Source organism: Cephus cinctus, unplaced genomic scaffold (genome assembly GCF_000341935.2).
Source record: "Cephus cinctus unplaced genomic scaffold, Ccin1 Ccin1_scaffold0013, whole genome shotgun sequence".
NCBI lineage: Eukaryota > Metazoa > Arthropoda > Insecta > Hymenoptera > Cephidae > Cephus > Cephus cinctus.
Window position 1 is genome coordinate 1,623,634 of NW_014332762.1, and position 12,223 is coordinate 1,635,856.

General features: G+C 37.7%; 2 protein-coding genes and 3 long non-coding RNA genes across 14 annotated transcripts; 2 read left to right on the forward strand and 3 right to left on the reverse strand.

Annotated features, from left to right (window-relative positions):
* The first annotated feature begins 1,472 nt into the window (after positions 1–1,472).
* On the forward strand, positions 1,473–6,553 carry LOC107264849. Of its 10 annotated transcripts, none has more exons than XM_025081629.1 (7): positions 1,473–1,824; positions 1,891–2,386; positions 3,186–3,386; positions 3,551–3,568; positions 4,088–4,189; positions 6,148–6,273; positions 6,368–6,553. In XM_025081629.1, the coding sequence occupies exons 3-7, from the start codon at positions 3,218–3,220 to the stop codon at positions 6,481–6,483; spliced, it is 531 nt and encodes a 176-aa protein (XP_024937397.1). In that variant the 5' UTR covers positions 1,473–1,824; positions 1,891–2,386; positions 3,186–3,217; the 3' UTR covers positions 6,484–6,553. The 10 variants fall into 10 exon arrangements, with proteins under 10 accessions (XP_024937397.1, XP_015589082.1, XP_024937378.1 ...); XM_015733596.2 differs by having other exon boundaries at positions 1,891–2,381; XM_025081610.1 differs by having other exon boundaries at positions 1,475–1,824; positions 3,157–3,386.
* LOC112493892 lies at positions 3,393–4,129 on the reverse strand. Its single transcript, XR_003058832.1, has 3 exons — positions 4,001–4,129; positions 3,803–3,914; positions 3,393–3,692 (listed from the first exon to the last, which is right to left on the reverse strand). It is a non-coding gene; the product is annotated as an uncharacterized LOC112493892 (long non-coding RNA).
* LOC112493891 lies at positions 4,486–5,883 on the reverse strand. The gene is made up of 3 exons (XR_003058831.1): positions 5,830–5,883; positions 4,654–5,594; positions 4,486–4,571 (listed from the first exon to the last, which is right to left on the reverse strand). It is a non-coding gene; the product is annotated as an uncharacterized LOC112493891 (long non-coding RNA).
* On the reverse strand, positions 6,150–7,256 carry LOC112493888. The gene is made up of 3 exons (XR_003058825.1): positions 7,191–7,256; positions 6,360–6,447; positions 6,150–6,281 (listed from the first exon to the last, which is right to left on the reverse strand). It is a non-coding gene; the product is annotated as an uncharacterized LOC112493888 (long non-coding RNA).
* Positions 6,685–11,699, forward strand: LOC107264876. Its single transcript, XM_015733631.2, has 3 exons — positions 6,685–7,299; positions 7,445–7,607; positions 7,686–11,699. The coding sequence occupies exons 1-3, from the start codon at positions 7,239–7,241 to the stop codon at positions 7,915–7,917; spliced, it is 456 nt and encodes a 151-aa protein (XP_015589117.1). The 5' UTR covers positions 6,685–7,238; the 3' UTR covers positions 7,918–11,699.
* The last annotated feature ends 524 nt before the right edge of the window (positions 11,700–12,223 follow it).

Genomic DNA, 12,223 nt, shown 5'->3' on the forward strand with positions numbered 1-12,223 from the left:
ACAAATCTCTCAAGTATTCGCACAGCGACAAATTTCAAGAGCGTATAGACATGGATGATTCTTGGCATGGATGACAAGCTCAAAAAATAAAGTACAAAGAAAGAACAGGACGCATCAGGATGCACATACGAGGTGTGTACACAATAAATAGCATATGGAGCGTGCAAAGGGCTGGGCCAGGCACTCCCACGATAAAATAGGATGTGTTCACCTCGACCGAACGCGTTTAGCCATTTTTCTCCGTATTTACCAGTATCCAAGGGTTCGAGGAGTTCCACTATTCGTCCGGTTTGAACAACGAAGAACCAGGTGTCCCGGACGAGCGGTAGATAACCTATCTTATACCGGGTGACTAAATCAATAATAAAACAGTACCGTAAAGGACGGACACCAAGTTACCCCGAGAACTGATCCCGTAATTTCGAAGCAAAATAATACGAATAAAAAAGACAAACACGCAAAAGGGAGCAGAGTGAGCATTAAAGAAACAGGACTCTATTCACAGGATCAATAAGGACTCCCTTTCATCGGCGTATTAATCTCAATGTCTGTCCAGCAATAACTAAAACATGATTTAACTCCATTTCCTCGAGCAATATTCTCCTAATCGTATTTGATGAAATTATTATTTTTTTTTTTGTTATTACATACAGATTTCTTATTTGAGATATAAAAATTCCACGCACAAGTTTTCTAAGGATGCCTACGGCGGTTTTACCATGAAACAAGGACACTCCAAGCAGGATCGATAGACGACGGTAACAGGACCCTTATTCGCAAGGCCTCAACTCTCTTCTTACCGAGCTACCCCTGTTCTATCCTGTGCACTACTTATATAACGTACGTACAACTAGGTATACTTTGCATGCATGGTACGTCAGCTGTTGAATGGTAAACGTGTACAGACGCTAAGACGCACGTGTGTCCTGCAGTTAATAGGACTAGAAACTACCGTCAGTATAGACGCCGGTAATATTACCGTGCAATCATTTCTACACTTCTAAACAGTTAGACCGTAATATGATTGGGTCTAAGGGAATCATTAAATAAAAGGATCCAATTAATTTACGTGCAATTAGGCCTAGAAAACAATAGAACATTTTATTATATTTTTAATGCAATAGATTTCACTATTCCTCAGGAATTGACGTGTGATACAAAAATTCCCTAGAATATATCACCAGGTGATTTTCTAAATATATATATATATATATATATATATATATATATATATATATATATATATATTTACGTTGACGAAATGACGAATCTTTGTATTTTTATTTTGCAATTATATTATTTCTTTAGATTTGTTCTAATCTCTGCTTTGTTGACAGTCACACAACTTCACCTGGATTTATCCTTGTCAATTTCCTTAGTCAGTATAGTGTCTTTTCTGAATAGAGGACAAATAGAATGGAAATGACTACCGAATAACTTCAATGTATAGTAGTAATATTAACGGTTGGTGGTGGTGCTACTTGTGCTAGTACTCGTGGTGGTGCTCGTGTTTGCCTTCATACTCTTTTCAGCCCTCCTCGCGCAGTTCATCGCAGTCTGCAGACTTCGTCGGTGCTGTGAGAAACGCTCGAATGCCATATACGTGAAACGAAACAATAATCGCTGGTAAATGTTTCCAGTTAATACAAAATTACTTATAAAAGACAATGTGTTACAACAGGTGTATATACTGTCTAATTAACAATTGTCATCGTGTCATCAATTAAATAAGTATCCAGGACGTAAAGAATTGTATACTGAAGAGTGACATACTATTTCTTAAAAAATTTCAAGAAAATAATGAAAATTTATAATGAAATCAAGGTACGTTAAATGATTATAAATAATTGTTTCATATAAATAAAATTATATATACTTGTTTACATATAGGAATTTCAGATATATTTTATTCAAACAACTGGTGTATATTGATAAAGAGGAGCAATCATATTTGTACAAGAGCAATTAGTACAGAACATAATAAAAAAATCTTTTCAATCCGGGGTCAAGGATCAATGTCAACAGATAGTGTCGTTATCAGCATTTAATATTCCTCAATATATACACATATATATATATATATATATATATATATATATATATATATATATATTGATATAGAGTAAAGTCTATAATATTCTCACACAATTTTGCGAAGCATCCAATCACTAAGATTCTCTTAACTCGTCGCTTCTCGACGTAGAAGAAGATGACAGCATGACGTAATTTCTAAAGTGGATAAACTATGTCCGCTTTCTTCCAGATAGCGCTAATTCTTTAATTAGGTTTGTCAGTCTTAACTAGGCGTCGGATCCTTTGTCTTAATCTTATATCAACCGAATGAAAACTGAAGAAGCAGAGAGAATTGGAACTTTTATCCAGTAAAGTATACACGGCTGATACATATTTTCATTTTAATATTTTGAAGTTAGTGTGCATATTTCGCATTGAGCTTGTAATTGAGTTTAATTAGCGAGCACATGTAGTATCATTGGAATGACTCATTCTACCTAAGATATAAAAATAAAAATTGCATAATTCAATAACAATACACGTATTAAGATCTAAAGTTAAAAAAAAATAAAAAGTTAAAAGAAATATGGAAAGTGGATAAAATTTTCTTAAAATCACATAAAAGACTACGAAGACCATCCTTCATGTATATCATAATTAATACCTTCTTGCTCTAATTAATTGAGGTCACACCCGTCCTAATAAAATACACTCACGAATATTTATTCACTATACGCACTGTTACTCTTACGTGTAAATATCGATACGCAATTTCCCATTAATTTTTTCTAAACAAATTCATCATATATCAATCTTCTACCACATCACTGTACTTTTCCAAGTACCCAAGATGGACCATGTTTGACTCCAGATAACTCACGCGTTACTGTTTAACAAAAATGTCCCTAGTAAGATGAACTTATTGAATGTAAAAGTAATCATTTTTTTTCAAATTCCACTACAACTAACTACACTGCGTGCGATAAGTATTTTTGTATTTTAAGATTGTACGAATTGACTAGGGGGTGGCTCCCTACTAAGGGAGATGAATCATACCGTATAAAACGGAAGAACGGATCGATATAAAAACCATTGCCAGCACCTATGTATCATAGCTACATAGTATATAAAACCTCTGACTAGGAACTGGAAAGAGTGAATTTCGTTGGCAGAGTCTCCTGATGATGTTCCACCAGTTCCTAGCATGACTCGTTCTGGCATCTGGACATCCCTCATAATGCTCATCCTCCTTTTTGAAAATCTGGAAGCTGTGACAGTTGTCAACCATCATCCAGACGATGAATTCATACTGGACCACCAAGTTCTCTATGAGGATGCCATTAGGGAGGCTAAGAAACTCAAAATCTTTCCAGGTAAAATAATTGAAATGTTTAAAATTGCAAAAAAATATTAAAAAGCCAAAATTGACATTTTTCTCATACAGTTCTCAAATCCCCCTTGGGTATGTTGGGTATGTTCTTACCTATTGCTTTTTCTTCTTCTTTCCCTCTGTCTCTCTTTCAATTACTGTGGATAGTCGGCATGGATCGAAAAGGTACGAGAGACTCGTCATTCGTATTCCTACCTAACGTACTTGTTATGCAAAGTACTTAGAATAGATGTTTCGCTCGAATGGCTTCCCCGTCCTCAGCAAAGGTTTATATACGGGATCGCAGCAGCTGAATCAGACATACATAGCAAAACAAATATGCACTATCCAAGATGGATTTGAATTTAATAAAAAAAAAAAAAAAAAAAGAAAAGTTAAAAAAAGTATATAAAATTATACCATAGTCTCTTTCGCACGCTCCTTCGTGATACGTCGATGCCATCCGAACGTTGCATAATGGCTTTAATTGACGTGAATTGTACTTTGAGAAATTGTATGCAATTCCATGGATCTGTGTAATTCATGATATCGGGTATAATTATTAATTACTTATATTTATATGGCGAAGGGCAACGATATTTGTATATAGATACTTACTTCGTTAGTCAACATTTTTTAAATATGTTTTTTCTCTTAATTCCTTATTAATTTAAATATTAACATTTTGCTTTACTCTCTTTACAGCACCAATTCCAGGATGCAACCCTTGTACGTCCGAAGAGATGGATTACTGCAAAAATGGAAAAGTCATAGAGGACCATTGTTGTTGCGACGGCAGCTACTACAGTGGGTATTATTATTGATTAATCGGATGGATTTTGTATATGTTTAAAAATCTCATTCAGATACTGTAAAATTACGGCTGATTAGTAGGACGGACTGCAAGGTCGCTTTCCAAAGTGGCGAAATGATATTTCCTTTGACAATTGAGCGAGAATCAACGAAAAACGGAAGGACGTGTCGAGGAATTCGTGCGTGAAGTTAGAAGGTGACGGAAAGGACAAAAAAACCGTCGCTACTTGTGCATGGAAACTTACCCAGAATGTCGTACAAACGTGAAATCACCTTACCGTACGATTACAGTACAGCGATAACAATGAGATTCCTATAGTGAAAGCCAAAACGGCGTCTCTCGTTTGAAATTGAAAATTTTTCCGTTATCAATGTCCTAGAGTTTTTACGAAATTCCGTAGATTACGGTTATACGTCCTTATCATCAATCTAACCTCATTCACTATGGTGCTACCTACCTTCGTTCCACCCGGTATACCGTCTATCACAATGCACGGCCAGATGCTATTCCAAATTAAATACGCAACCGGTTGTGACTGTACATAGGCCGAATGAAACGCAAGGGTCCCTGCCAAAAGACTACTGGATCCTTTGGATTTGCTTTTCTTCAATGAGAACATAACCCTGTGAACGGATAAATAATTCTACCCAGTGACGTATAAGAACCAACTCAAGACACAAGCAAGAAAGTTTAATCAGAATATTCATACGAGTTATATTACAAAATTTCTATAAGATTCTCATATACAGCAGTATAATCATCTTAAGGATATTTGTTTTTAGCTAATCATGCAATTTTTTAAATGAGAGATACTAATGGTTGCTCAGTTTTTTTACGTGGTTCAAATGTTTCCTTGTATAAGGTTAGGGCAGTCACCTGTTCAGGAAACTATCGCCCGTTGCCCTGCCGCACTTACAATTAGTCGTAAGAGCTCACGTATGTATGTGCATACCTACCATCTTGAACAGGGTGACTATACCGGGTGACTCACAATAAATGGTCTAGACTAACCGTTAACGGTAACTCATAGATATTCATTGAACGTGCTTTCAAAAAGTATCATACGTTGGCGATCATTGACTAAAAGTTTTCTTCTCGAAGTTTTATGTCCGTATTCTATACTGACACAAGGTATAATGTGAGCGGAATTTTTAAAATAAATTCATACCTGACTTTTGGGGGATTGAATTAATTCATTTTAGAAATAGTAGGTCAACACCCACGTATCGTATTCTGTTACGAGATGTTGTAAGATCATTTTTTCTCTCTCTCTCTCTCTCTCTCTTCTTTGTCATTCTATTTGAGACACCCTGTAATTCAAACACACGTACTCGTACGTACGTGAAGCCTGAGAGGCGAGCGCAGAAATAAAACTGCGTTTCCTCACGCACTTGGGACCTTCTTTGTCATTCTATTTGAGACACCCTGTCATTTTAGAAATAGTAGGTCAACACCCACGTATCGTATTCTGTTACGAGATGTTGTAAGATCATTTTTTCTCTCTCTCTCTCTCTCTCTCTTCTTTGTCATTCTATTTGAGACACCCTGTAATTCAAACACACGTACTCGTACGTACGTGAAGCCTGAGAGGCGAGCGCAGAAATAAAACTGCGTTTCCTCACGCACTTGGGACACGTGTCGAATACTAGGGGCTTAATTCCGCCTTGTTCTCATGAATCATTCTTCCATTCAACCCCATACACTGTCCCGTCACACATAAAAATACCCCAGGATACGATAGAATTTTTTTTTTCAATTTTGTTACGATAGAAAATTTTTTTAAATCCTTACTGCCTATCCTGAAATTTGTATGAACGTTATACTGGAATTGATAAAATCGTGAAACGGAAATGTTGATAATTTTACTTAAACGATATCATGGATTCATTTGGATTATATGATAAAGAGAAATTCAATTTTTAATAAAATAATGATTGTTTTCAAATTTTAGAAGTATTTCCTTTCGTCGAACATATATGTCGAGTTGGACCGGAAGCCTGTAATGTTCATGCTGGAGACTGCTCAGAATATTCGAGATTACGTGAATGCTGCTGTTCTCCCTATCTGGCCTCAGTATGTAAGTACCTGTTTATGCATTAATAAGGATTCATTTTGTTATAGTAATTTGTCGTGATTCTGTATTATTGTAATAATCAATGTTACCTCTTTAGGGAAATATCGTGCAGGCGGTGCTAACAGCGTCAGGACGAATCACTGGCACATCCTGACCATCCCAATGTTTTTAACTATCCTAAGAGAAATTCCAAGGTTACTGGGTCTGTCTTGATGCAAGCACATAAGACAGACCGACTATTTTGTATAGTATGAATTATTTTAATAAATTATTTTTACTTATACTTTTGCCTAGCAACGACAAAAATCACACGCCAGTTGGTTAGACTCAGGCATATTTGTTATCCAGATATATAAATTAACGACAAATCATTGTTACATGAATCCAGACACGCGACCATTGTCCGTTATTCTATGTATAGGTATACGTTGCATCAGAGCAATCAACTCTACAGCCTTTAAAAAGCCCAATTGGCACGCAATACTTGAATTTACCTGAAGCCTATAAAAATATCACGAGATTGTTATTGCGAATCTATGAAAATATGCAAATCAAACATACTTTCTACGATTCTAACCTCGCTTTGCGACCTACGCATGGATTGCACAATTTAAAATGTGATGCCAGAAGCCATTTTGATATTAAAGGAAATAATGACAATGGAAATTTCACAGAAATGCATCCGTTCGTGCATCTTCGTTACAGTACTAACGTTCTATTTCTTCGAGCTAAAAATTATGGAAGAAATTGTATTTTTTTAACCTTAAGCAAGTCTCACACGAAGAACAGCATGGGGAGAGGCGCATAACGGAGTCCACGATCTACATAGACTTTTTAAGCCAAGGTAATCCGCGTGTGGGGGATTAAAAAGAGGCTCCTCGAAAGAAACCCAATTACAAAACCAGTCGCGCAACACTCACTCGTGAAATCCCACAGAGAGAAGAGCAGTGCCTTCAGAGATCATCGCCATGTTGCTTAGAATTGTCATTTCGTTGCTGTTGATTTACGGTTGCAGTTCTGACGTACCGAGTGAGTAAACGTCAAATAAAATTAATAAGTGCAAATATGTAAAAATAAATGCAAATCTATGAAAAATTTATCACGATACTCTTGTCATAATCTTTATGATTAATTTACCTACTTTTATTTCCTAATGTGTCAATTATTCGTCTAGACGAATCCCGCGGCAGCGACATTACCAACAGACAAAGCCGTGCGGCGGGTGGCCTATCGACAGGCGCAGAAGCACAGAAACCGTTAGGAAGCATCCAATCTCGTCAGGTCTACGAAAATTACAATTCAAATTATTCACCAAATTATCGTCCGTATCCTAACAAGTGGGTATAGTTCGTAAAGAAATTCTTTCCCATTCTTTCCGCAGACTATTTACTAAGAAGGATGTATATGTATTTCAGGAAAAAATGTCCACTCTGCGACAGTTCTGTCTATCCATACTGCAGTGAAAAATTGTTGCACGATGCATGTTGCTGCACGGATCCTTACACGTACGAGTTGCCGTATCAGTGTCGATTGGCCGATTGTGGTTTTCTGCACGCGAATTCCTGCAAGGAACATAGGTTGATTGCAAACTGTTGCTGTAACGACGAGTATCGTACATTGCTACGAAGCGCTGGCGCTAATAACTGATAAATTCTGAGGACACTTTTTTCATCTGAGATGCAGTTTTCTTTTAACGTTGCAATATATATATAATGTACGGTTCCCCGCTCGAACCATTTCTCCAGAAATTTTCCTCTTCTACAATAACATCTGTACAGAAGTAAGTCACTGGAACTGCGATAAGAAATCAAAACGCATGAATGGAACCACTATCGCGTTTAGTCTTGACATAAAAAAAATCCATGAAAATAACTCGGAGAAATGGTGCGTTGATAATAAATTAATACGGGCCGTTTGAAATGTGGGACGAGTATATGTAGGCACGATAAAAATGTCGAGGTCGTTTCTCATCATATTCTTTTCTGCATTTCATTTATCTGTACGTGTTTACACGTTTCGTATTAACGTCTTCTGAAGAAGCGAAATCCTTGCTGGTAACTCGGTTGAAAAATTATTCACTTTGACAGACAACCCCAAGTGTCATTATTGCTCGCCGTATTACTAATTAATTAATATTTATTTTAATTATAGTCACACTGTTACATAAATCATATATATATATATATGAGAATAAATGAAGAAACAAAATTTGAAGTTATGTTAATTGTCAATCCGTATGATAATTCTACCGAATGGTTTGACTGTGATTATGCAATCAGCAACAACTTTCGCGTACTGAAATATTTCAGCAGAACTTGTTCGTGACGTCTTGGTCGATAGAGTCGGCCGAGAGCAGCGAAGTCTATGGTAAAATATGAAAATAAGTAATAAATATCTATCGTTAGCCTATTTATAGATAATTCGAAACTATCTTAACTAGATTCCTTTATAGTCCTTTATAATCCTATTGCCAGCATCATTTGTCTGCGGGTCAACGGTTAAATTTTCTTAACGCCTGACTCCTTGATAATTAACGATATCCTGTTGACTGGCTAACCGATCTCCCCCTACTGGAGTTTTTCAAGTTCAAAGTCAAGGTCATACACGTGTCGTTGGGCGGGGTATACAGGAACGCAGCTCATCCCTAGTTGCTTCCTATCCCTACTCCTGTTGACAAGAAAAATCATTCTTTTTCTTCCTCGGTATCATTGAAAATGATGTCTGTCTTCCATGCTATAAACATCTTACACTAAACATTGTCTCTTTCCTGTTTTTAATTATGCGCCTTTCCCTGTGTCCGTCACTCGGTGGTTATTAATGAAAAAAAAAAAAAACTTATTTAATATATATTTATACCTCACATAATCATTTTATATTTCAAGAACACGAGTCCCATTTTCAGGACTGATTTCCTTTGCTTCCACAGAGGTCCGTTGATCCTCGAACGAGCCTGGATTATGAATTTCTGATAATTCGATGCCACGTGGACGTTATTGCGCAACGTTCGCAAAAAGAACCTGTTCGATAAAGACGCAGGAGGTACAAAGAGAGGAGAAAGACGAAGACGAAGAAGAAGAAGAAGAAGAAGAAGAAAGGTGAAACGTAGATAAGTCTCGTATGAGTCAGCTGAGAGTGTGCCGTAGTTTCTCACACGTTGTTTACATATCGTAAGAGACGCGTGGGTCCGTCCCAATTGGAGCCAACTGTACATACGGGGGACTCTTAAGGCCCCGTTTCAACGTGAACACTCAAAGAGAGAACGGAAGGTTCCTCAGTGACGACGTCAAAGGCTACGGAACGTCATTTCGACACGGGGGAGATGTCTTTGATTCCGGTATCTTCGAGGGGTGTTGGAGGCCCGAAGGCTCGTAAGCCTGCGGTCAAGGCCCTACAGCTACGCACGTGTAGTTCCCGGCAAGGCATTAATCATGAGGCTATCGAGAAATCGGGGAAACCAACACACGTTGTTTTTATCGCGTGAACGTAAATGAGTATCGAAGGAATATTTCGTATAAATATTCCGTGACCTTTGACCTTCCAAGTTTGCGACTCGCTCGGTCCTTGGTACCTTCGCTCTGACCTCGTCCTGTGGCGACTGATTTCCTTGAACAAAAAGTTAATATACACTTTTCACGTATACGCGCGACAGATCATTCCTGATTAACACTTTGACGTTTCAATGTTCGAGAACGAATCCGGAGAGCTGGGTCGTAGAAGCAGGTATAAGCTCCTTGTGCGTCAAAGTGGAATTTTTCTTCTTGACCATGCATGACGTCTTTGATAATTTGATGAGAAAGAAAAAGAAGAGGAATGACAAAGTGCAATTCTACCTGTGAGATTTCTTAAAAGGACCAAGACTGTGGACTTTATACACGTGGTTCACAAAGAGCTGATTCGTCTGGGAAGGTCTGGTCACCTCGGGACGAGTGCTTTTCAAGGCCGAACGGGGGTTACACGTGCCGACTACCTCAGGACGACAACCCTCACACCAGAATCGAGACTCCAAAGAAATTCCAATCCTTCCTTTCTCTCCTTCCTCTTTCTCGGCTTGTCTTGACTGTTTTTCTAACTAGCCTAGACCCATCGTATCAGCCCCTCGCTAGGCCTAATCTACCCAGCATGGACCTTACCGTTCTATCGAATATTTTTCGGACTGGATCATTCCAAAATATACGACTCAAAACATAGAGTAAACAAACGAAACGACAATCTGCTGGTTTGTCAACTCAATTGTCAGGGACAATTATTTTACAAGCATATTATTAAAGTCAATTAGCTATTAGCTTTCTAATGGGCAACAGTATTCATTTTTACCGTTCGCTTCTGACACGGTGTACTCGGAAGTCAAGTATTGGCATTCTCGCAAGTCATTGAATACGAGAGATATTTTCACGACTGGTAAACAAGACGACGTGGACACGTGTCGTAGTAAAAGCGCGTGGCACGGAGTTGAAAACAGTTTACTAAACGACCTTACGCCTTTACCTAATTTCTAAAGTACGCCTGGCGAACTATTTTACTTCGTCTCGTACTTTAGTCATCTCTGCGCTCAATTGACATTGCGATTATTAGAGCTGATGTACAGTGGCGGTTCGCGTATAGGCACTGTGGAACTGCAGCGCCCTCTATTTCCACTTGATATTATCGATAAAGGCTTAAAATTTTCTGGAGCAGCACCCCCCAATAATTTTAGCCACGAGCCGCTACTGCCGATGTAATAAATCTCGATTATCAAGGCAACGAAGTACCACGCGCCTCGAATGAATGAAGCAGCGTTGTGCAAATGGCAAAAATTAATAAAGGAACCGAGCGGTTCATTGACCAAGGTTTACATTGTCCAAATACAGCAATGTTCATTCATCATTGCGGTTCTGTGACATTTCACGATCATTTATACATATAGGATTCGTCATTGCCACTGATAAGTACTATTAATATCGAATTAACAGTTATCCGGATAAACATACCAAACACGTGTCTCTCGTGACACGTGTATGGTTGACAATTATATTGGTTATAATTTTTACTTAAAAATTCAATGCAATTCTTTCAGATGCAGATTTCATCTCTCAGTGAATATTCAGTCCTGAACTGATAAGTAGCAACGGTCGATAAACTGTTCCATTTTTTTGTTATCTATCTTAGGTACAAGGACGCTTCTTTGTAACAACAGAGCTACATTCAAAAGAACGTTAAGTCATAAAGGCTTTGCATAATCGCATAGAGACGAGCACTGCTCTGTTACAATGCATACAAAGACTCTGCAAGATATCCAATAGATAAATCTCATTATTCTCACTCTGTACGGATACAAGTCGTACGATGCACTCGCGAGACTCGACCAAGCGTCTTGATGTTTTTAGCTATTAATTTTACATTACCTAATTCTTATGCACTTTTTCTTAGTATAGTATGCTTTTTTATCAAGGATACTTGCACGAGTCATTGGCATGTGCTAAATAATTATTTTTGCTATGAATTCCATAAGGAAAATATACATTATGCAGATCCTGTTTCAATACCAACGAGTATCGTACGAATGATAATTTTTACCAGATACTACATTCATTTATTATTGAAGCAGTAGAGCAAATGACAATCCAAGGAATCTTTCTTATATCCATTAAAGACTGGCACGTAATTTGGATGCTTGATTTGCAATTAGTTTGATAAGATTAAAGAAGATTGAAATATTGACAGACGCACTGGCGTGTCCTGACTTAATAATAAATGCATTGTATATGGTTCTCTTAATTTGTATAGAGAGCTTGGCTCCAGGTGAGAAAGTATGAAAATCCTTTATCTGCCAGCAGTGAAGTAAAATGATAGCCGGGGGACCAATCGAATCACTCGGTCTAGGCAGACGTTACGTTGAAAATCCTTGAAGGTACATAACGCATTCGGAGTGCATCAAAGAGGACGAAGCGAGAGGAGAATAAGGCGTGTTTATTTC